This window comes from Equus asinus, chromosome 21, assembly GCF_041296235.1.
Source record: "Equus asinus isolate D_3611 breed Donkey chromosome 21, EquAss-T2T_v2, whole genome shotgun sequence".
NCBI lineage: Eukaryota > Metazoa > Chordata > Mammalia > Perissodactyla > Equidae > Equus > Equus asinus.
The window spans coordinates 13,354,992-13,377,210 of NC_091810.1; the positions used below are offsets into that span (position 1 = coordinate 13,354,992).

At 52.6% G+C, this 22,219-nt stretch overlaps 2 protein-coding genes across 5 annotated transcripts in view; one reads left to right on the plus strand and one right to left on the minus strand.

Annotated features, from left to right (window-relative positions):
* The window catches only part of CFAP92 (cilia and flagella associated protein 92 (putative)), a 121,453-nt gene extending 112,510 nt beyond the window's left edge, over positions 1 to 8,943 (plus strand). For 2 of the 4 annotated variants that reach the window (XM_070493088.1, XM_014829734.3), the window contains 3 exons: positions 3,581 to 3,745; positions 4,339 to 4,551; positions 4,628 to 4,980. In XM_070493088.1, coding sequence (XP_070349189.1) covers positions 3,581 to 3,745; positions 4,339 to 4,551; positions 4,628 to 4,846 — 597 coding nt within the window. In that variant the 3' untranslated portion in view covers positions 4,847 to 4,980. Of the gene's footprint in view, positions 1 to 3,324; positions 3,555 to 3,580; positions 3,746 to 4,338; positions 4,552 to 4,627; positions 4,981 to 8,757 lie in introns of those variants that run through there. The other 2 variants (XM_014829735.3, XM_044755373.2) reach the window with 2 other exon arrangements.
* ACAD9 (acyl-CoA dehydrogenase family member 9) overlaps positions 6,741 to 22,219 on the minus strand; it is a 32,083-nt gene continuing 16,604 nt past the window's right edge. Inside the window, exons 8-18 of the mRNA XM_014829737.3 lie at positions 21,140 to 21,213; positions 16,952 to 17,027; positions 15,234 to 15,304; positions 14,856 to 14,975; positions 13,196 to 13,324; positions 10,958 to 11,037; positions 10,064 to 10,190; positions 9,716 to 9,793; positions 9,053 to 9,181; positions 8,283 to 8,355; positions 6,741 to 7,340 (exon numbers count right to left, since the gene is read on the minus strand). Coding sequence (XP_014685223.3) covers positions 7,240 to 7,340; positions 8,283 to 8,355; positions 9,053 to 9,181; positions 9,716 to 9,793; positions 10,064 to 10,190; positions 10,958 to 11,037; positions 13,196 to 13,324; positions 14,856 to 14,975; positions 15,234 to 15,304; positions 16,952 to 17,027; positions 21,140 to 21,213 — 1,058 coding nt within the window. The 3' untranslated portion in view covers positions 6,741 to 7,239. The remainder of the gene's footprint in view (positions 7,341 to 8,282; positions 8,356 to 9,052; positions 9,182 to 9,715; positions 9,794 to 10,063; positions 10,191 to 10,957; positions 11,038 to 13,195; positions 13,325 to 14,855; positions 14,976 to 15,233; positions 15,305 to 16,951; positions 17,028 to 21,139; positions 21,214 to 22,219) is intronic.

Sequence of the window (22,219 nt, forward strand, 5' to 3'; positions counted from 1 at the left end):
AGACAGTGCTTCGGATTTCCCAGCACCATTTCTTGAAGAGACTATTCATTCCCCATTGTGTTCTGGGACCCTTTGTTGCAGATTAATTGACCATATGTGCTTGGGTTTATTTTTGGCTTCTCTATTTTATTCCATTGATCTTTGCTCCTGTTTGAATGCCAATACCATTCTGCTTTGATTGCTATAGCTCTGTAATATACCGTGAAGTCAGGAGGCATGATGCTTCCAGCTTTGTTCTTCCTTCTCAAGATTGCTCTGGCTGTTGCAGGCCTTCTGTGGTTCCATATGAATTTTAGGATTCTTTGTTCTATTTCTGTGAAAAATGCCACAGGAATTTTGATAAGGATTGTAATGAAACCATAGGTTGCTTTGGGTGTTAATTTTTATTAAATAGGGAACAATTTAGGAAAAATTATAGAGGCTCTTGTTGATATTTTCCTCCAGAGAGGACTGAATTTTCTTCTAGCAGTCAAATAAAGGACAAATTCCCTTAAACAGGTTGATTCTTGATTCGCCCTTACTTCTGATGCATAGATTTCCTGAATTCTGAACTGAAAACCTTGGACATTACCAGGGCCCCTCCTCTTTGGCACACTCTGAAATCCAATTTTTGTTTCCCTAGCACAGGGACATTTCCCAAAATATTTGCTTAACTTTTGAACCTCTTAGCTGCTTTTGCTATTTGGGTTCTTATCTGCTTCATTCATCTCATTCATGTGCAACTTGGAATCAGCAAATACCTTGAGAGAAAACTGTGCAAAAAAAAAAAAGAAAAAAGGATGCAATGTGTTTCCCTTCTCTTGCCCAGATTCTTGGCCCCTCAAAGCCTGGCTGTAGCCTTGACTAGTCTCCAATGATGTCAAACAGATGTCTCTTTCTCTTTGCAAGCCTGTAAGCTGTTGCTTAATGTTTTGAGATAATATTGTTAGGTGTGTAAGTGTTCACAATAGTTATATCTTCTTGCTGTCTTGTTCTTTTTTTCTCAACATGTAATATCCCTTTTTGCCTCTTTGGATCGATTTTCATCTTGAATTATGTGGTCAGGTACTAAGAATGCCACTCTAGCTTTCTGGTACCTTTCTGCCTAGTTTTTATTCTTCCTCCCTTTAATTCAAACCTGTATCTTTTTGTCTAAAGCACTTTTTATAGACAGCATATTGTTAGTTTAAAAAAATCCAATGTGAGATTCTTTAACTGGCAAGCTTACCCCATTTATTGTGGTAACTATTAGATTAGGCTTTTTTGGCTACCTCATTTTATCCTTTCCTGCTTGCTGATTTAAGTTATACATTCTGTCTTTCTTTCTAAGATGGTTATCCTCAAGACCACATTCATTTTTATATATTCCTATTGAATTTTGAAACTTCTAATTTATATTGATTTCCTTTATAAGACACAGCACACTTATAACCCTTTTCTCTCTTCTCCTACCCACACTGCACCACCCCTTTTACATATGTCTCTAGAACTCCAGTTCTAGATTATGATAATTTACTTTTCCTGGTTCTTTTTAGACAAAAAAACTTCAGTAGGATATTGGACACCATCACTTGCTAACTTTATCCAAATACTCCTGGATCTTCCTCCTCCGCTTTGAATTTTCTCCCAAGCATATTTTCAAAGGAAGGTCTTTGTGTAAAACTTCCTACCTTGTAAATGTGAGTATGCCCTCCCAATAAAATGGATATAAAATTCTAGGTTCAAGTTATAGTTCTTGTTTACAGTACCTGCTAGTGTCGAATCTGACACTGTTTCCTTTACAGGTGGCTGCTTGTTTTCTCTGGAAGTTTTCAGAATTTATTTTTGCCTTTGTTGTTTTAGATCTCACTAACGGTGTGTCCAGGCTTGGTATTTTCCTTATCTATTCTGGTACTCATTTCTTCAAATTTTCCTATTCTCACTTTCCCCCTGCTTTTGGGACTTTTATTTTTTGGATACTGCTACTTCTATTTCCATCCTCTCAACTCAGGTTTTCTAATTTTTTCTTTTCATCCAGGGCTGCCTTCTGGGAGCATATCTCAAGCTGATTTTTCAGTTCACTAATTCCTCCCACAGCTGTTATCACTTTTGCAGTCTATCTCACCCACCTGTGTTCTTTATTTCAACTGTAATATTTTTATACCCCAAATTTCTTTTTCTTTGGTCTTACTTCTCCTTCATATTGCTAATATTTTCAGTTGTATCTTTTAGGAATGATTATTAAATTTACCTTAAATTCTTATCTCATCCTTTCTACTAATTTGGCTTCAGCTGATCAGCTTCTGGTCTTTTATATGGGATAGACTTCTCAGGCATCCAGTTACTTTGGCTGTGAGTCCAAATTCACCTGCAGGCATCAGCCCCAGGGAAGAGAATCCCAGGCATCCAGAACAACTGTTGATCACTATGTGTTTTCACTTCACCAAGTAACTCTTTCAGGCAGAACTTTGACTTTAAACTCTAAGGAAGAAGTAGCCCAGAGGAGCAGTCGGTCTCCCTAAGGTGGAACCCACCGGCTCCAGGGTTTGGAAGGAGCAGGGGACTTCTACTTTTATTAATGGCAGATGGATTAATTCAGACCAACCCTCCCACTGAGGATAACTAGAAAAACTAGACAAAATATTAAATATTCTGATTGAAGCTACATGTGGGCCCATGGCAAGATCCTAGCTTTCATGGCCTCTCCAGCATAGTCTTCTGGAAGGTGCTCAAAGGGCTGAGCTTTGTCCCTCATCCAGTGACCCTTGGCCTGCCTTTGCCTTCAGTCCCTGTAGCTCTGAGCCACAGGGGTCTTGTTGCTTGGAGGGTCTGTTCTCTCACGTGTGTGAACACATTTATTTAGTCCTTCCCTTGATTACTTTGCACTCTCCTGCAGAACTTCCTCAAAAATTCCAAAGTCAAGACACTGGGCTTGGCCTAAAGACATGGCTAATATGTGAGTCAAGGTCACCATTTTCAGAAAAGTTTTTTTTTTTAAGCATAAAGTGGTTATTTTGCTGAAATTAATATGCAAAGGAAGGGTAAGCTACATTGCACAGTACTTAGCAATTTAGAGTGGCAACTCTTCCTCCTTCCCTTTTGGGGTCCCAGCCACCTTTCTCTGCAACATCCTGTTTTATCTCCTTTTTCCTCATTGCTATTTTCATTCACAAAGGAAACCGACAGATGCTCTCCAGGCTATGGAGAGAAAGTGACACTCCCCATGCACTCAGCACTAAAAGGTGATCATGGTAAAGACAGGCAGTCCTTGCTGTTTTAGGTGGTAATCTCCCTTGTATAGACCATGAAAGCCTTGAGCCTCTCCCACTTCTGACCACCTAAGCCATAAATTCTATCTGTCGCCAGGTGCTGTGTGCCCCACTTACAGTGACCTTAGGCAAATCTCAAGTTTCTGATCCTCTGAATCCCACTGTGGACAGTGAGGGGTTGGACTAGACAGTCCTGTGGCAGGGTTCTGTGAAGAAATGGCAGCCCAGAATTCAAGAATTCGTCCCTGCACTGCAGCCACGTACCAGAGAGCACCTCACTGAACACAATTGGTGAACGGCAGTTGGTGGTAAGGGTGCCTTGTGCAGGTAACAACTGGTGTGCCTCTCTTCAGAAAAACATCATGGCAGTGCACCAGGTCAGCAGCAAGCCTCCAAAGTCTGCAGTGAAGGTGATTAGAATTGCAGCCCCTGCCAAAGATGCTGTCTATAACTACAGTACTCAGACCCTGAGTTCCACAGAGTTTGCCAAGAAGGAGCTGTATCGAAAGATGGCCAAGGTGAGTGAGGGACCCAGAGTGGGAAGCAGTCACATGCTTGCAGCCCAGACAGGATAGCGGCAGTGGGCTAATCCAGTGACCTTTCCTCTCTGAACACACTGCCTGGATGTCAGCGGGGGATCTGCAGTAGTGGATGAAAGCCAGTCAGCCAGCCAGGGGAAGTAGACAAGGGGTCAGGTGCGGGGAGAGGGGTGTTCTGTGCCCACACTAAATGTGAACCCTGCACACACAAGCATGAGCCAAGAGATGCTCGGTGAGGGCTCAGACGTGCATGGCTGAAGACACTGCAGGCTCCTCGCTTCCAGGGAGCATTCTGTTGCTGCTTATGAACGCCAGCTGTCACTCTGAAGGAAAGCCTTGGCTTAGGCTTCCGGCACACAGTAACTTTAGAAAGGGTTTCTCTGTCAAACGGACCAATCGTGTGACCCTCATGGGGCTGCTGCACAGTTCAGTGAGTTCCTGACAAAGTAAACTGCATTCAGATTATCACTCTGCCCCAGTGGTTCTGACACCCCACTGGAAACCTGGGGGTCGGGCGGCCTGATCCGAGTCTGCCACCAGCTCTCCCACCCACGTTTGCCCTTCATTTCCAGGAACCAGGCAGGAGATTCACGTATTCACAGAATTACCTCTCAGCCATGGTGGAGCCTCAGGACTCAAAGGAAGACGAGAAGAGAGCCAAGAAGAAATCCCAGCAAGCCTGGATCACAGCCGATGGGTTCCGAGTGACAGGTCTTCACAGCAGCATTGCAAGTGACTATCACCTCAGGCTGCTGCCCACTGGCACCATCACAGAGCTGCATGAGGTCCACAGAGGGCAGCAGAGGCTGAGGTGGGGTGTCCATAGGGACCACTCTCCTAACCAACTGTTCCCCAATTTAGGAGTGGAGGGAAAACGTACTGTTTGCTAATACGCTGAGGCCTGTGCTCAATCGAGAGAGGTGGAGCTGGGACAGGCGCCACCAGGACTTTGATCTGTACAAGAAGCCACCACCTTTCCTCAAGCTGCCCCCTTCTCCAGCACTGACGCCTGTAACAGGTAACAGACGAGCCCTGTGCAAAGCTGGGCCTCCTGAGGCTGTCAGCAGGCAGGAGCTCTGAGCCGCTTTATAGCTTCAGCAGTAGACATTTTGTTAGGTCCAAACTTTCCCTGACACGAAATCCAGATTCCAGATGGGCCCGGTATAACAGACTGAAGGCTGGGCTCGAACTCAGGAGACCCGATTCTAGTTCAACCTCTAACACTAACTTGCTGTGTGACTTTGGGCAGGTCCCATCACTGCTCTGGGCCTGGTTTCTTAGCTATAAAGTGGGGAAGTTGGAAGATAAGTCTAAAGGCTTTCTGAGTGTCAACACTGGGTTACCGACTGGCCTCTGGCCCATCAGGCAACAGACGGGGGCAGAGGCTCCAGGTTCACTGGGACCTTCCATCTCCTTCCAGCTAAAAGACACTGCCAGTTGTCCCTCTGTGGGGGAGGAAGGGAGTCTGAACGCATGGGTCTTGCCACACCAATCCCCTCCGAGTGCTCCTCTCTTCCTCCTCATCCCTCTGTTTATGAAGAGGGACCACAAAATCATTCGTAGGTTGATAAAGAACCCAAATCTCTTGGTTAACAGAGCCAGAACCTTTGTTCGAGGATAAAGAGAGATGAGTTTATTGGTAACAAAGTCTGCCAGAGAATCCTTTCCCAGAAAGCTAGATCAGAAAAATGAGATGGATTCCTTTCTCCCTTGACTCCCGACTCCAGAGGGCAGCTGGTAACAGCTCCAGGAAACAGGAGACGTGCTGACAAGCTGTGAAATTTGTCTCTCCTCTTGCCCGGAACTTGCTGCCTCCCTTCAGGGCAGGCCCCAGGCTCAGGGTCATTGCTGTAGTCCAGCCCAGGCCTGCTGCACTGGCCAGAGTGCTCCCGGCGGGCGCCCTACAGGCCTCAGCACAAGCTCCCTGGGTATTTCAAGCAGCCTGTGCATATTGCTGAAACACTACACACACATGCTGGGGCCTCCTGCCCACTGCATGTGCAGCAAAACTCAGACACGGCACAAGAGAAGGGGAGACTCAAACTGGTGGCCTCAGCCTTTTAAACTCAGCTGGACGGAGAGAAAACCTGCTGCTGATGGGGCTTCCATGCCAACAGGCCTACAGGGAAACCCCCTTTCCTGAGGGCTGCCTAGAAGGGCATGGGCCCCTCCCTAAGCTGTCACCTGCACAGGAGCTCCCTGCAGCCTCCTGTCCCCGGCACTGTGCAAGAGGATACGTACTCCGCATTCTGTGCAAAATGCCTCCTTGCCAACAAAATCTTTAAGAACTTTTGGTTTCATTGGGACGATATTTCCAAAGCCATGGTATCTGTAAACTTTTGCCTTTTGAAGATTAGTTTCCAAAACCCTGGCAGAGTACTCTGGTCAGTCCCCCTAAGCCAGCTCAGCTGTCAGGGTCCTCAACCTTCTATTTCTGTCATCACAGCAGATTGTGACTTGGAGGAAAAGAGCCTGGCCTCCCCGTCCCGCCTCAAGGCAATGTCTAGAACGGGCTTTTTGGAGCCCCAAACCACCCAGGGATCAGACCACAGCTTGAAGCCTGCCAGCATGGGAGCCAGTGTAGCTAGCAAATAACAGCAGACAAGAGCCTGGAGAAATGAAGTCCTCTTAGTGCCACCTAAAGACACCTTCTTGTCCTCACTTCAAGAGTGGAGGCCAATCCTTGTAAAGAAAACAGAGAAAAGCCCAGGCAGGAATAAGCACATGCTGCCATACACCAGGCTGTGAGTTTTGCAGCCACCACCTGAGAGGGATCAAAGACAGGGCTCATGACCCCCACGGTCCTGTGGCCCTGGGCTCGGCAATGCCCCTCGGCTGGCTCTCAGGGCCCTCTTCTCGCAGGGAGGACAAAGGGCACTGGAAGTCCTCACCAAAGGGTGGACCTCAGGCTCACGCTGTCACCAATTAAAGGCTGGCCGAAGAAAACGTGACAATACAGCAAAGGCCAGAAGGGTGCACACAAACTGCCTTTTTATGTTCTTTTTTGTTAAATGGTTCCTGGTACACGTTTTCAGTGCATTTTGCTTTTAGTTTGAATGAATGACATGTACATAGCTTTCAAGCTGTTTCTTGGAGAATACACGGTCTAGCAGAAATGGCTTTCAGTGCCCGAAACAGGTCCCCACCAGCCTCAGGCCATGCAGGCAGCAGCGCAAGCGCCAGCTTCCACTGTGAAGTCTCCTAAACCAGCAGAATATCCTGCACTCCCAGGTCTCAGCAATTCCAGCCTCTCTCCGTCTCTGGGCAGAATCCAGGCTCACGTGAGGCAGCACGGCTGCGGGGCACAGCCTAGAAGAGGCTGCCTCAGGTCAGAAGAAAGCCCCTCAGGTGAAGACTGGGAAGAAATGGTTCCACTTGTAAGAACCCCAAGTTTTCCACCTTCTGGAAAAAGAGTGCAAGTTGTCCTGCAGTGGGCTGCAGCCTGGGGGCGGGGGGAGCACTGTCCTTCCACTTCAGGATGTCCTGTCCAGAGGGTGGGCACAGATATAGGCTCGCTTCTCCAAGATCTGTTGGGACACTTTCTTAATCTGCTCATCCAGATTTTCTGGAGCATCTGGGAGGGAAAAGAGAGAGTATGTGATCCTTCTGCACTGTGATAATAGAAAGATGGCTGAAGCTGGAGCCTTTTTTTCCCCAATAAGGTCAGCCCACCCGCTGTGAAGGAGCCCAGAGGGATCCCCCTCCTCCAAGCACTGGGAAGTGATTCTGGGCGCAGGGAGAAAAAGGGACAGACGCTTCATTCTAAATAACAAAGGGCTCATCCATAAAAATTCCAGATCTTGTGGGACTAGAGGTGAGGAGAAGGTACTTGCTCAATGAAAGACCCCATTGCAGTTTGAGCCTATTGGAGGAGAAACCATTTCTTCACCCTCTCCAGCATGTAACAGTCATGTCAGCACTGGGGAGGGTGCCTGGCCAGCACCCAGAGCAGGAGCTACACAGAATCATGTACCCCTCTCCTCAGCAAGTGCTCTAACACTGGCAGCCTCTCCACCATCTCCTGGCCAAGGGCTGGGCTCTGCAGCAGACACCTGATATAGAGCCTTGAGACCAACGGGACTGTAAGGGTCAGAAGGAGAAGAGGAGCTGGATGTTCTAAGACATGGCCAAGTGGCTACAGAAGAGGAAAGCCCTCCAGACAACCTGAGCAGCAGGAGCGACACCCGCATTGTCGAGGTCCAGAGCCTGGGGCCTCTGCGAGAAGGGCAGGTGCATTTAGCTGGGGTGCGGGCGGTGAAGAGGCAGGTAAAGTGCCTCCTTCCTCTGCGACCTTCACGGGCAGAGGTCAGCAGGGCCCACACGGGGCCTCCAACAGGGCCCTCATCTGCAGGTGTGCCTCCTGCCTGGCAGCCCCTGCGCAGGCCGTACCAGCCTTCTCTCAAGGCAGAAGTTTGTGAGCAGCCAGCAGGCCTAGGAGCCTGGTCCAGAGACAGTTCGCCATCAAGAGTCGCCTGGAGTCAGGCCCCCTCCCCCTCCTCCACACCACCTCACTTACACTTGTCCAGCTGAGACAGGGAGAAGAGATTCTGGTAATAAGCTTCTGTGCAGAACATGTTGGCCAACAGAACCTGCCAGAACCAAACTCAGTGAGGATGGCCCCTGAGAGGCCTGGGATCTCTGTACCACAGGGGAGCCCCTGGTGTCTGACCCCTGAGCTTCAAAGAACTCAGTCTGTCAGCCAAACTGTGAGCCTAGCAGCAGCTGAGAAGCCTGGCTCACAAGTCATAGCCTTAGGTTCTAATTGCAGCCCTGAGCCAAACTAGTTCTGTCCCAACTTAGCCTCAGCTTCCTCCTCTGTGAGAAGGACATCATAATCCCCGTGGCCACGGGATGCTAGGGAACAGTGCCTGTAAAGATGCCATACACAGCAGGCACCTGATGACAGCATCCACCTGTCCAGCAGGGTGAGGAAGGCAGACAGGGTGAGGGTGCTGGGTTGGGAGCTGTCACTCACTCACCTCTTCTCTCAGGGAGGAAGGCGAGAGCGCAGGCCCTGCGTCCCGAGCAGCATGGACCCTCCCGTTAGCTCACTACGGGCCTCAACTCGGCAAACCCGACAGGCCTCGGGCCAGCTGCAGCATGGACCTCGCACTTCACCCGCTCTGGGACCACCGCTGGGCGCTGAGGCCCTTGATTTGCTCCTGAGACTCCCTGACGGAGCCATGCCTCCCAATGAGCCCCTCCCCAACCTCACAGCCTCATTAAAGTGCAAGAGGACAAAGCTGGCAAGGAAGCTGCCCATTGGGTCGCGTGCTGTGGGCTCACCTCGTGGTCATGGTTCCGGAGCCCCACTCGGATTGAGCGGCTGGCCCGCGACAGCACGGCTGTCATGCCATACAGGTTGATGAGGATATTGGCCACCCGCTTCAAGACCATCTGCTCCTCCACGATGGTCTGGGGACAGAGGCCCAGGGTGAAGACTCGTCATCTAAGACCCCCCGCCCCCACCACAGGCCCTCCCTGGGACGTGTCTTCACCCATCTCCAAGCCTTGCTTGTGCCTTGGGAGAGGGGCTAGTGCTACCTTCCCTGTCGTGCTGTGGGAGGCCGGCGTGCGGCTGCCTTCTGTTTTCCCCTTGCTCTGTCTAGATTTGGGCAGAGGTCAAGGTAAGACCAGCTCCCGGAGCGCTGGCTGAGACCACAGGCTGGTGCTTCACATACCCTTAGGCAGCAAGAGGCTCAGACATCAGGTCCCAAGATTCAGGCCCGGGTGGGGCCGCCCCTCCCAGCTCCAGGGAGTCCCTCTTTATCTGGAAGGCACCCACCCAGCTGAGTGGCCTCCAGGATGGGCAGCCACAGCCAGCCCCACCTCCCTACGACCCCTCCACGGTGACCAAGATTTCTTTCTAGGCCTGGTCCCAAAGGTGGACACTTTACAAAACACCTTGGAGGGCCCGCCACAGCCCAGGTCTGGCAGGGGCCCAGGTACCTTGCCAAAGCGGAGCAGCAACGTCTCCACAGTACGGCCGAAGTAATACACATTCTCCTCGAGCTTGTTGGCACTGTCCTAGAAGGCCAGAGGGGAGGACTCGGCTCAGTACCTCCCCACAGTGCCCATCCTGTCCCACCTGGACCAGGCAAGGCAGGGGTTCCAGGGCCCAAGCCCTGCTACCAGGCAGGGCTGCTCCCCGTGACAGGGTGGAGACGGGGCATCAGGTGTCCCTTGGACTGCCTGGGCCTCCTCAATGCTCAATGCCTCTGGTCACATCCCTTCTGGGAAGGGGATATTCGACAGGAGGAAACCCAGGTAGGGGGTACGCCTGCTGAGCCCACTCACCGCAACAGTGGGGTGCACAGCTCCAAGCTTTCCTGTCAGCCCCAGGTCCACAGTTCGGCCCAGGGAGTCCCGAAGCCTCTGGCCAACGGTCTCCATGATAGTGGTCACATTGCCCCGTTTAAGCTCACTGCAGAAAACCCATGGCCCATGACCCGAGGCCCTGCTGCCAGCTCCCACTGCCCAGCAACAAGGCCCTCTTCAGTACCCCAAAGCTCCCGGGCACCTGTTCCCTCTCCCCAACTACACAAAGCCATAAACGGCCAACTCAGGACCTACGTGCCCCTGCCCCCGGCCTGGGCCTGCTGGACGCCTGGCTGCCAGGGGAGCCCTCCCAGCCAGTCAGAGAGCAGCCAGTCTCCTTTGAGGCAGAGCCACACGCATGCTTGTCACAAGAGGCCAAGTCACAGCCAGCTTCTAGGTCATCCTCTCCCGTTAAGTGGTCTGCAAAATGCTCTGAGCAACCCATACGTGGGCTCCAGCAGTGACTCCTAACTGCTCTGGCCCCAGGACAGGGGTCGAGGGGAGCAAGAGAGAGGAAACTGGTCTTTGTTGGCCTCGGAACAGGGCACCTGTTGGAGGGGCATCTCTCATTCCCTGGGTTCTGAAAGCCCAGCTTCCTGCAGCATGGGTGATGGGGGCTGCTCGGGGAGAAGGGCAGCAAGGGCTTCCTAGGCAGCTGGCCCTCTCATCACACGCAGGTTAAGCCAAGCTCTGAAGCCTGGCTTTCAGGGCACCACGCTCACTGGTCAAGGCTCCCACCCTCTTCCCTCCTTCCAGCCTAATGCGTGAGGCCATGCCAGCCCCCCCTCCTGGGACAAGGCAGCCCTTCCTGCCGCCCCAGGGTCTCTTCTAGGCAGTGGGACCTAAGCAGCAGACAGTGGGAACAGCACCTACTTGATCCTTGCAGTCAGGATGCGGCCGGCGTGCTGCAGGCCCGTCAGGGCAATGTACATCCGGAGAATCTCGTTGGTTCCCTGTGGCCAGCAGTACAGAGGTCAAAGGCCGCCCCCATCGGGGCAGCCCCAGGAGTGCCACGTGTGTGACTGGGCAGGCCACGCCTCTGCCCACTCACCTGCGCTGTGGAAGCCACTGCTTTGGAAGCAGCCCACAGTAGGGTTGTGACCAAGGGGTCAGGGCAACATGTAGGCTAGCACCTCCACAGGGACGAGTGGGGAGCTGACCAAATGGCTGTGGCCTCCCTCTGGGACCTACCATCTCTCCATGACCAATTGCACATGGGTCATCCCTTCCCCAAACCTCCGATTCTGCTTCCTTCTAATGGCAGAAACAGGCCTCCCCAAGTAGAGAGAGATGCTGACGCCCAGGACACAGCTGGGGCTGGGCAACGCTGCTGGCTCTGGTCCAGGCCCATTTCCTCAGGGAAGCCACAGACCGGCAAGGAGGGGTAGCTGGCGCTCCCCAGCACCAGGCGTCGACACCCAGAGGGCCACTTCTCCCTGCTGCCATCCTGGGCACAGCCCCTCACCACCCACGATTTCATCTGACCTTGGAGAGGCAGGCAGAGGGCTGTGCTCATTGTGCACAATGGTGCTAGGGGTCAGAAGGGCAAGGGCTGGACTCGGGCCACAAAATCGGCGGGCGCTGAGCCCTCCAGCCAGGCTGTGCCACTGACAGCGAGACTCCTACAGGAGGAAAGGGGAGCGCAGAGGCCCCCAGGCTAACCCATGCCCCGTCCTCAGCAGTCTCAATGGGACCATCTGTTTCACGCCGAGGGCTCCGCACCCCTCAGAGCTTCCTGAACCTCTGCTGGCACCCCATGCAGCCACAGAGGACTGCACACGCCCAGACTGAGGGGAGGGGCCCTGGGAGAGGCCGTCCTGGGGCAGCAGGACCGTGACTGTCCCTGTGCCCTTGGGAAACTGCCCTTTGCATCCTCAGGCTGGCTATGCGTCTGTCCACTCAAGGAGGAAGACTCCAGGCTGGGGCATGCGGGGCACACAAGGAGCAAAAGCAGCCAGTGAGGCTTCCCCCACCAGCCCCAGCTGCAGACAGTCTGAGGGTGCCCTCAGGGACCACAGCACCTGCTCAGGCACCAAGCCTCACGTTATCAAGGGTCTGCCTCAGGCACACCCAACATCCATCCTAAAATTCTGTCCATCCTCTATAGCCTCTGAGTTCATCCCTTCCCCACCCCCGTGGGCGCCCTGGCCTCTGGTCTCACCCCTGCACCCACCTCCCCTGCCCTGCCCCCGCCCCGAGCCTTGGGGAATTTCCTAGAAAGCAAATGCAACCAAGTCAGTTCCTACTCAAAAACCTTTTATGGCTTCCACCACCCTCACAATAAGACCCAAATTCCTCTGCTTATCAGCCAAGGTCCTCCACAACCTGGCCACTTGTCTCCCCTTCCCATCCACCCTCTCAACCCCATTGAGCAGGACTGGCCACTGCTCCCACACAGACTTGCTTATTCTCCCTCCATTCACCCAGTGCTGGCAGGTAGGGTCCTATCTGGGCCTGGTACATACTATTTCCATGCCCTCAGCCCAAAGTGCCCTCCTCTAGGCCTGGCCAAAGTCCTTTCTGCCCCCAAAGACCAAATGCACTTGCTTTATGAGACTCTGACGCCTTCTGGGAGGAGGTGCACCTCGGTCCCTCACTGCAGCAGTATTCCAGTGTCCTCCTCGGTCAGTCGGGCCATACAATCACACCACGAGCACCCCAAAGGCATCTCTGTGATCCCAACCCGCCTTCCTCCTCGCCCTCAGATCACCACCTGGCACACGCTCACTGAACTGACTCTTTAGGCGGGAGGGGGCAGACGTCAGAGAAGTGTCGGGGTTGGGCAAGCCCTCAGGGAGGACCCTGTTGAGCTGCCCCAAGACACTGACGAGGTGACCCAGAGAGTGAGCATTCAAGGCAGAACCCAGGCCTCCTACAAGATCTCTGCTTATCCCACCACAGCCAGCCAGAAGCAACTTGGCAGAGACATGCAGCGTCGCCAGGAGGTGGTGGGCTCAGCACAAAGGGCCCTCCAGAGCGGGACCCAGATGAGCTGCCCGGCTTCCCCACCTCTACCTCCTCCTCTGCAGAACAGGGTCTATGCAGGGTTGTGAAGACCAGCCCAGGCCGCGGGGCACCCCCAGGACCAGGAGGCGTGGGAGGGGCACTCACCTCGAAGATGAGCAGGATGCGCGTGTCACGCAGAATGCGCTCCAATGGGCAGTCCTTCATGTAGCCTGAGCCCCCGAAGACCTGCAGCGCCTCACTCACACACTGCCAGGCGCCCTCAGAGCTGAACACCTGCCATGCACCCAGGCAAGGTCAGCATGGAGGAGAGGTGCCGAGGCCCTTCCTGAAGGGGACCACAGCCACCAGGGGCAGGCAGCTGGGGATGGAGTGGGAGACTTGGTGCGAAGAACCGGGCTTTGGAATGAGACCAACCCAGGTAGGAGCCCTGATTGTCACGGTCTCACTGGGTGGCCTAGGCCTTTCCTTCCTCGACCACACTGACCAGGTGTGGCTCCCCTGCCACCATGACTTTTCATACCTGGGAGTCTTCCTTAGGGTGGGAGGGCCCTCTCCACACTTCCACACCTGGGGAAACTCCTGTCCTTTCATCACCCACCGCAGATTCCACCTCCTCCTCTGGGAAGCCTGGCCCACTCCTGCCCAGCCCTGGTCGCCTGAGACTGGAGCTCTGTGGCTGGACACCGGGCCCTGTGTTGACGGCCTATGTGTCTGTCCACGTGAGAACACCCTGAGAGCAGAGACGCTGTCAGACTGGCTCTGGGCGTAGCTCTAGGAGAGGAGCTGCTGACGGGGCAGTGACTGTCAGAGGTGAGAGCGATGAGAGGGCGAGGCAGACGAGGACGGCGGAAGCACAGCCCTCAGGAGACCACAGAGACCCAGAACGGCAGTAAAGCCACCTGCGGTCCCATAGCAGCCAGCCACACTCTCCTCCCGACACCAGAATGCCACTGCTCTAAGCTGCCGTACCTCTCACCATTTCTCTCAAGAGTTTAACTCCAGAGACCAGTTTAAAAATAACGATGGGGGGGCTGGCCCCGTGGCCGAGTGGTTAAGTTCGCGCGCTCCGCTGCAGGCGGCCCAGTGTTTCGTTGGTTCGAATCCTGGGCGCGGACATGGCACTGCTCATCAAACCACGCTAAGGCAGCGTCCCACATGCCACAACTAGAAGAACCCACAACGAAGAATATACAACTATGTACCGGGGGGCTTTGGGGAGAAAAAGGAAAAAAAATAAAATAAAATCTTAAAAAAAAAAAAAAAAATAACGATGGGTACCAACACAGGATTGCCGTCTTTTATATTACAGCTAAAAAATGACACTTCCCCTAAAACAAAACAGAAGCACAGAAAACTAGATTTTACCTCAACAAACATAAAGGGAGGTTTTGATACCAAAAAGCAGGAAGGCCAGACACTCAGAATAAAAGACAGTCCTTCCCAAGAAGGCCCAGCTGCTCTTTTACACGAACAGGAAGTTATAGCACACCACCTGCATGTTCTCCTTTCACTGTCGACTGGTAACCAGCTGGTGACAACTTAGCACAAACTGCACTGGGAGGCGCTGACCTATAAACTGGCACTCAGCTGGGCACTGTCCTTTGCTGCTTCCCCCGTGCTATTCTGGTCTCCCCAGCTGTGTCCTAGGGCCGTGCCTGCACATGGTGGGTACAGCATGAATACTGGATCAATGATAAGCTGACCCATAAACTAACGAGAAGAGGAAGATGGCAGGCGACACCGTGGGTCTGAAAGGCCGCAGCTGAGGACCGTTTCTCAGTCTCTCTAGCTGGGCTGGGCTCACCTTCACCATGGCAGCCTCGATGGAGCAGTCGGGAAACCCTGGCTGGTCCAGCATCCCTGCAGTGAGGTAGGCCATACTTTCCATTACGTAAGCCTTCTGGGCCATGAGGGCAAACTTCTCCTGGAGCATTCGGAGAGAAACACGAGACAATCCACATGTGCCAAGCCCCAGATCTGCCAACCAGCAGAGACGGGAACGCAGCCCAAAGCCTCGGCACATGAGAGAAGTGCCCAGCACTCACAGAGGGGGCCACGCTGACCAGGGCCACGTCCCATCTTCCTCCCGAGTCCCCGCAGGGGGACGCCCAGACAGACACAGAACGCACCCTCTGAAGGCCCGTGTGAAATCCATGGGCGCAGCCCTCCGAGCCTTCAGTACCTGAATTAACCCGAATTCACTGAGGCTCCTGTTGAACTGTTTCCTCACGCAGGCATATTCCGTGGTCATTTCTGAAGAAGAGCAAAGTTAGTAGAAAGAACACTTTGCTGGCTGTCCTAAGACGACTCCTAAGGCTCATCATCACCCTTCCAACACTTGGGGAGGAACTATGAGAAACGGGTCCACTGAGACCAAATGCCCTGAGAGATGGAGCCCCCATTTCCAGCATATCTGGGTTGGAGGGACCATCCCCTCCCTGTGGTGCCTGCGGCAGTGGACATGAGCAGAAGCAGAGTCTGGAGTCAGACACAGGTTTGAATCTGGCACTTTTTTTTACCAGCTGGCAGCCTGGGCCAAGCAGCTTCACCTCCCTCCAAGTCCCACCACCTCACAGAGCTGCTGCAAAGATTACACGAGGGGCGGGGGTGAGGAGCCCAGCGCAGGGCTGACCCCTGGAAGCACCCTAGACACAAGTGGGGCAGGCTCACAGCTGTCACAGCTGTTCATCACCAAGGCAGGAGGGTGGCCTGTTTTGAAAACTTGGGCCTGTGGCTTCAAGGCATATGGTTGTGAATGTGTGCACCTCTGAAGGCGCCTGAGTGAACACAGTGGCCACCCCCGAGCGGGCAGAGCCCCATCTTCCTCCCCCTGCAGTCAGTGTTCTCCAGACACTTCACAGGCGGGATCCAAGTACAGACAGGTGCCAAAGCTGGCTTAGAAGGTCGACAGGCAGCCACATTCACACATTTCTGGGCCTCGGGGTCTCATCAGAGGTTCTACGTCCTTTGGGGATAGGCTGACTATGAGAGCCCCCGTGAAGCTCTTGTAGAGTTTTCCAGATGGGGAAGCTAAGGCCCAGGGAGCTTCACGGCCTTGGGAGCATCACAGCAAACTGAGATGAGCCCTGAGCTTGGAGTCTGATGGGCTCAGCTTTTACCCCAGGTGCATGGCCTTGTGCCAATCACTCACCCTCTCTGAGCCTCAGTCTTGTCATCAATAAAATGGAGGTGAGAGCCTAAAACAAGGCCTCCCTACCCCCACCCTGCCCTGAACTCTGAGGAACTTCACAAGTACTCAGGGGTATGCCAGCCCGGGGTACCCCACCACTGGCAGCCAGGCCCCTCCCTCCCCTGCAGTCACCTCCACAAAGCTAAGGTGGCAATCACATTTCGTGCCCAACAAAAACCCTCTAGGGCTGTTTTAGGTTTACTGGCAAATGACAGTCCAGATTTCAGGTATCCCAAGAGAAAAAACATGGGGAAGATCCAGAGGCCAAGGGATCTGGGTTCCCAACCTGATCCCACTCCTGACCCACTTGCATAGAGCCATCTACAAAACGGGAATCTTGTGAGAATTAGCACTAATGTTTATTGGTGTCTGGCTCACATCTGGATGTTCCCTAAGAAGCTCTGCTCTGAGTGGTTAGACCAGCAACCCCCTTTGACCTCCGAGAGAACATCCACTCCCTCTGTCCTCTGACCCTCTGTGTGGGTAAAACAGAAGAATGTTGAAAGTGAAGACTAACCCTTTGGGGGAAGACCGAGTACATTCTTTGATCTAAACGGAAGCCCAAATCCTAAATTTCAGCTGGATCGTTTGTCCAGGTGGCCTGGCTCAGCACCAGCCTGCCCCAGGGACATGGCAGAGCCTTGGGGCTGGAGTAGGGGCAGCAGGGGCAAGACTGTGCCACAAAGGGCTCCTGTCCCCAACTCACCTACCGATCAATTTCTTGAGCATCCCGGCCACGGCACTGCCCATGCTGAACCGCCCGCTGTTGAGGATATTCATGGCCACCTGCAGGGAGAGCGGAGACTCATGGAAATCCACGCCCTAGGCGTCCTGCTTGCCCCTGCTGTGCTGGGAAAAGCCCAAGGGCCCTGGAAGACCAGAGGTGACAGTCTACAACACTGCCTGGTTATTTTCACCACGTTTCTTGAAAATAAACGGCGGGTCTCTAGAGAATTCTGTGTCAGCATCTGGGCCGAGTTAATCATCCTGCTAATCCTCACTGGGCCAGGAGAGTGCACAGTCCCAGTGTTTCAAAACAAGTTGACTCAGTCACTGCAATGGCTCTCAGGAACATCCTTGGAGTCATCCCTCCAAAAGGCAATGATAATCTTATTCCAAAAGAAGAGGTCAATTCTCTTAGTCTGTAGGGGAAGGGAACAGAAACTCAAGACTTACTGGGTAGAGCTACAAGCTACTTAGACTTTCCCAACAATGCTTCAGCATCAGGATCCTCATTTTACAGATGAAGAAGCTGAGGTTCAGAGTGGTGAGGTGACTCTCCCAAGGTCACACAGCAAGCACCTGTCTGACATCTAGACCTGCGCTCTCGCCACTGAACCAGCCCCTCACACAACACACTCCTCCCCCACCAAATCCCTACAATCCTGACACCTGCTAGGAGTGACAGGGCTCCTCTCCTCTTTCCCAGTCCTCCCTCCCTACCTACTGCAGACAGAGAGCAGCTGCTGAGGAGCACGGCCCACACCTGTCTACACACTGCTTCCTTACTAGACTATCTAGATTCACGGAGCTTCTCCTTACACACCCAAAGGGGCAGAGAGACAAAGAGCTGACGAGGCAGCAGGGTGTCAGTGGTGTGACTGAAGAGGGGGACACAAGTCCAGTGGGGATGGCTGCGTGTGTGTTTCTTTTGGTGTGGGAGGAGGGGATGTTGGGCAGCAAAGGCTCCCAGGGAGCCCCTGAGCTGGGTCTACCAGACCACCCAGGGAAGAGCACCCCAGGCACAGGACCAACACGTGGCCCCCCCATGAGCCTCTCACAGGAGAGCGTAGCCTGCCCAGCCTGTGCTCAAGCCCGTGCTGCCCAGTTAGGAGGCCTCAGAGGAGGGCTGGGGTCTGAGGGCAGAATGCAGCCTGTGAGCTCCAGTTTTCCTAGAAGCCCAACTTCAGCTGCTTTTTACTGAAGGCTTGCCCATGTGAGACTTGGATTAAACATGCAACTGAATTTGAACTCATGATGACCTGTTAACCTGAAGAGATCTCTTAACACAGATCCTGTGGGGTTGAGAGACTGCAAACTGCCCCAGCTACTGGCAAGGGCAAGCGCTGATTCCAGCTGCTCAGCTGCACGGTCAGGAGACATGGTGGACAAGGCCGCATGCACCCTGGTGTCAGGCCAGCGCCGGCACTGAACGGTGGAGGGGGCCTGGTATAGCCCATCACAGTGTGACACTCAGATCCTCCGCCCGGGGCCTCTGACCTCTAGCTTCAGACTTCCTGCGACTCAGGACATGGGAGGACACTGGCCGCTCTAGACTTGCCTGGCTGTGAAGAGGAACTAAATTCTCCCGCCTCTATTCCCTCTTCCCAAATGGGCTTTCAAAACCAAGCTCACAGTTGTATGAACAAATCCACTTCACAGCCCCTTCAGAGTTTATTCTTAACCTCATTAAAAAAAAAAGAAGGAAAAAAGGTTTTGACAGTAGGTCTCATTCCCCAGAGGCTCAAAGACCTACTAGGTTTAGCACCATCTGAAGAGCAGCTTGTGAGCTCCAACATTAATCGTCCTTCTTCCCCCAGAGTCCTCTCCTCCGGCCTCCTCGACACTTGGATGCTTCGTCACCGCCTCCATCGCGGAACAGCTTCCTCCTAGAATTTCCACAACCACCCTCTGGACCACAGTTTGCCCAGACCAAGATACGATGCATTCCTTCCGCAGCCTGTCAGTGAACTGCCTGTGCGCCTTCGGAGGTCTGACTGCCGATAAACCTCTGACTCCCCAGAGGAAGCAGCTTTACTTGACCTCACATCAGCCACTCAATTTTCGCCCAGCCTGTGATCACTCCATGACATCTAGAATAACCTCGAGTGTATCAACTTTTTAGTATTTAAGTTAACTGGCAAGCAATCCTACTAATAACAAAAAAAAGGGCTTTAGAAATCTATTTTCTTTTGCATATTAAAACAGTCATTTTTCACCTAACACAATGGAAAAAAATTTTTTTAATGCAGTGTTGGGAAGGACTGGGGAAGAGGCACCAGCCCCCAGTGCTGGAGGGAGGACACGGATCCACCTTCCCAGCAGGCACCTTGGCAACACGAGTCAAGAACCCTCTGGCCCGGTAGTTTTAGTGGTGGTGTTGAAACTCAGGAAACAATGAGACAAGTGTGCAAAGATATGTACAAGGATAGATGCCTCACAATGAAGTTCTGAGCAGAGAAGAACTGAGAATAGTGTTAAGTGCCCGATCCCAGGAACCTGGTAACATTCATTGTGGCATCACCACACAAAGAAATATGATACCGCATCAAACATTAGTAATATACACTCAGTAGCATGAAGAGATTATTAGGATTTATTGATAAGTGAAAAAATGAAGGCTATATTACACATGCTAAACATTTAAGTGATGTATACTCTTAAAAGATCTAGAAAACTAAGCACCCCAAAACGTGAACAGTGAATGGCTACTGGCTTGGGGACAGCTTCAGGTGATTTCACTTTTCTCTGTCTATATTCACTAATTTGTGTGTAACATCTGGGTTACACAAATAATAATCAAACGTATCACTGCAAAGACTGTTTCCTTGTTTGTCTTTCTACCTCTCCAATCCTCTGTTCCACAGTCACTGAGCAGCCAGTGACAGGAGCTTTGGCTGATGGTGTTTATCTGACTCTCAAGACACCCAGGAGGGGAGGAAGGTATTGCTTTGATCCCTGCTTCACAGCAGGTGGGGGTGCCGTGAAGATATTACCCAGGCCATCCAGTAAATTAGGGCAGGCCAACAATAAAAAGACAGCCTAATTTAAAAATGGGCAAAGGATCTGAAAAGACATTTCTCCAAAGAAGATATACAAATGGCTAACAAGCACATGAAAAGATGCTCAACACGATTGGTCATTAGGGAAATACAAACGAACCACAGTGACACCACTTCACACCCACTGAGATGGCTCTAATTTTAAAAACGGACAGTAACAAGTGTCAGTGTCACTGAGCGGGTGGAGAAACTGGAGCCCTCACATACTGCTGGTGGGAACAGAAAGCGGTGCAGCCACTGGGGAACAGTCTGGCAATTCCTCACAAACTTAAACATGCGGTCATCATTCGACCCAGTAATTCCACTTCTGGACCTATATCCAAAAGAACTGAAAATGTATTTTCACACAAAATATGTACATGAATGTTCATAGCAGCGTTACTGATAATGGCCAAAAAGTGGAAACATCCCAAATATCCACCAGGTGATGAACGGATCAACAAAATGCAGTCTACCACACAATGGAATATTACTCAGCCACAGAACGGAATGACAAGCTACAACTTGGATGAGCCTTAAAAACACTGTGCTACACGAAAGAAGCCAAACACAAAAGACCACAAAGGGGTCCACTGATGCGAAATGTTCAAAACAGGCAAATTCATAGAAACAGAAAGTAAAACAGCAGTTGCCAAGGGATGGGGGGCAGGGAACTGAGCAGGTATGGCATTTCTTTCCTGGGCGATGGAAATGTACTCGAATTAGACCATGGTGATGACTGCAGGACATAGTGAATACACTAAAAGCCACTGAAGTGTACCTTTGCAAACGGTGAACTTTATGTTAGGTGAATTAACTGTTAACAAAACAAATAATAAACCTCACTCCAAGAAAGAAAAATCAGAGCAGGGACTCAGGACCCAGGGCTGTGCACTCAGAGACCTGAGCTTCTCCAGTGCCTGCTGGCCTGCTTTCTCGCACTCGCCGGAGAGAGGAAGCCTGTCCCCACTCTAGGCAAATGAAGCCTCATACTTGCTGACTCCCCAGTGGAGAGCCACGCACGGGCCCCTGCAAGCACAGGCTGGTCGGCTACAAGTAGGGGAGGGACAGAAAGCTGGGGGCCCACAACCACACCACAAAACTGCACAGCACTCGCAGTGGCTGCTGGCAACTCACCTTAAACCCACCTCCGACTTCTCCAAGGACGTTTTCCACGGGCACCCTGGTGTTTTCAAAATGGACTTCACAAGCTGAAACACACACAAGTGAGGGCCTTAGCTGACAACGTGAACCACGCTGCACTTGACCCGCAGGCACGCAATGCGACTCCTTCATTCACTCACTCTCCATCTACTGACAGGACAACACAGAAAGACACGGTCCCGTCCATGTGGAGCTCATACTTTGGTTGGGGAGGGAAACTAGAAATGAGATGATGTAATATTGTGGTAAGGGCCATGGAAGAAATAAATATGGCCTGGTGAGACAAATGGAGGCTGGAGGACAGCAGATAACAATACCTTTACTAAGGGTATACATCAGATTTTTCTAAGATGAAGTCTGAAGGATGAGAAAGACCCAGAGACGGAGCAACGAGGCCAGGTGGCATGGCACTGCCTAAGGTCCCTGTGCTGGACGGAAAGGGAAGATCAGTCCCACTGAACTCTACCTTACCACAACCACAGCCTGCCCTGGCTCTGCGGGAGGAGCAGCCTGCCTTCCTCCGCCCAATGGGTTTGGCCATGTGACTTGCTGAGGCCTGCGGCCTCCCCTGTGCTGACACAACCTGGCCCGGCCCTCGGGCTCTTACGATCTGCTGTAAAAAGCAGCCCCAGCTCAGTACCAAGTACACACCAGCAGACCTGAACGCAGCCCCCAGCCTGAAGCAGACTGCCCCAGACAGCCGTGGCCCGTTAGAGGGAACAAATGCCGACTTCTGGGGAGGTTTCTCAGACAGGGTTATGGCAGGGATGGACGACGAGCAGACCTTAAAGTGAGGAAGCCCGTGCGCGCTGGAGGCGGCCAAGGTCAGTGTGAGTGAGCAGCAGTCAGAACCAGCGTGGCAGGGGCGAGGGCAGGCAGGGAAGGGACAGGGGCTTCTGCACTGTGTTTTCTGTAACAGCATGTTTTTGTATATAACACAGCGGCTCCCAGCAACTTCCACTGGAGAAAAGGGAGGCCTGGGACAGAGGGCCATGGTTCGAGGAGCCAAGCAGCAGCCAAGCCAAGTGTGGGCAACCAGGGGTCTGCTGACCT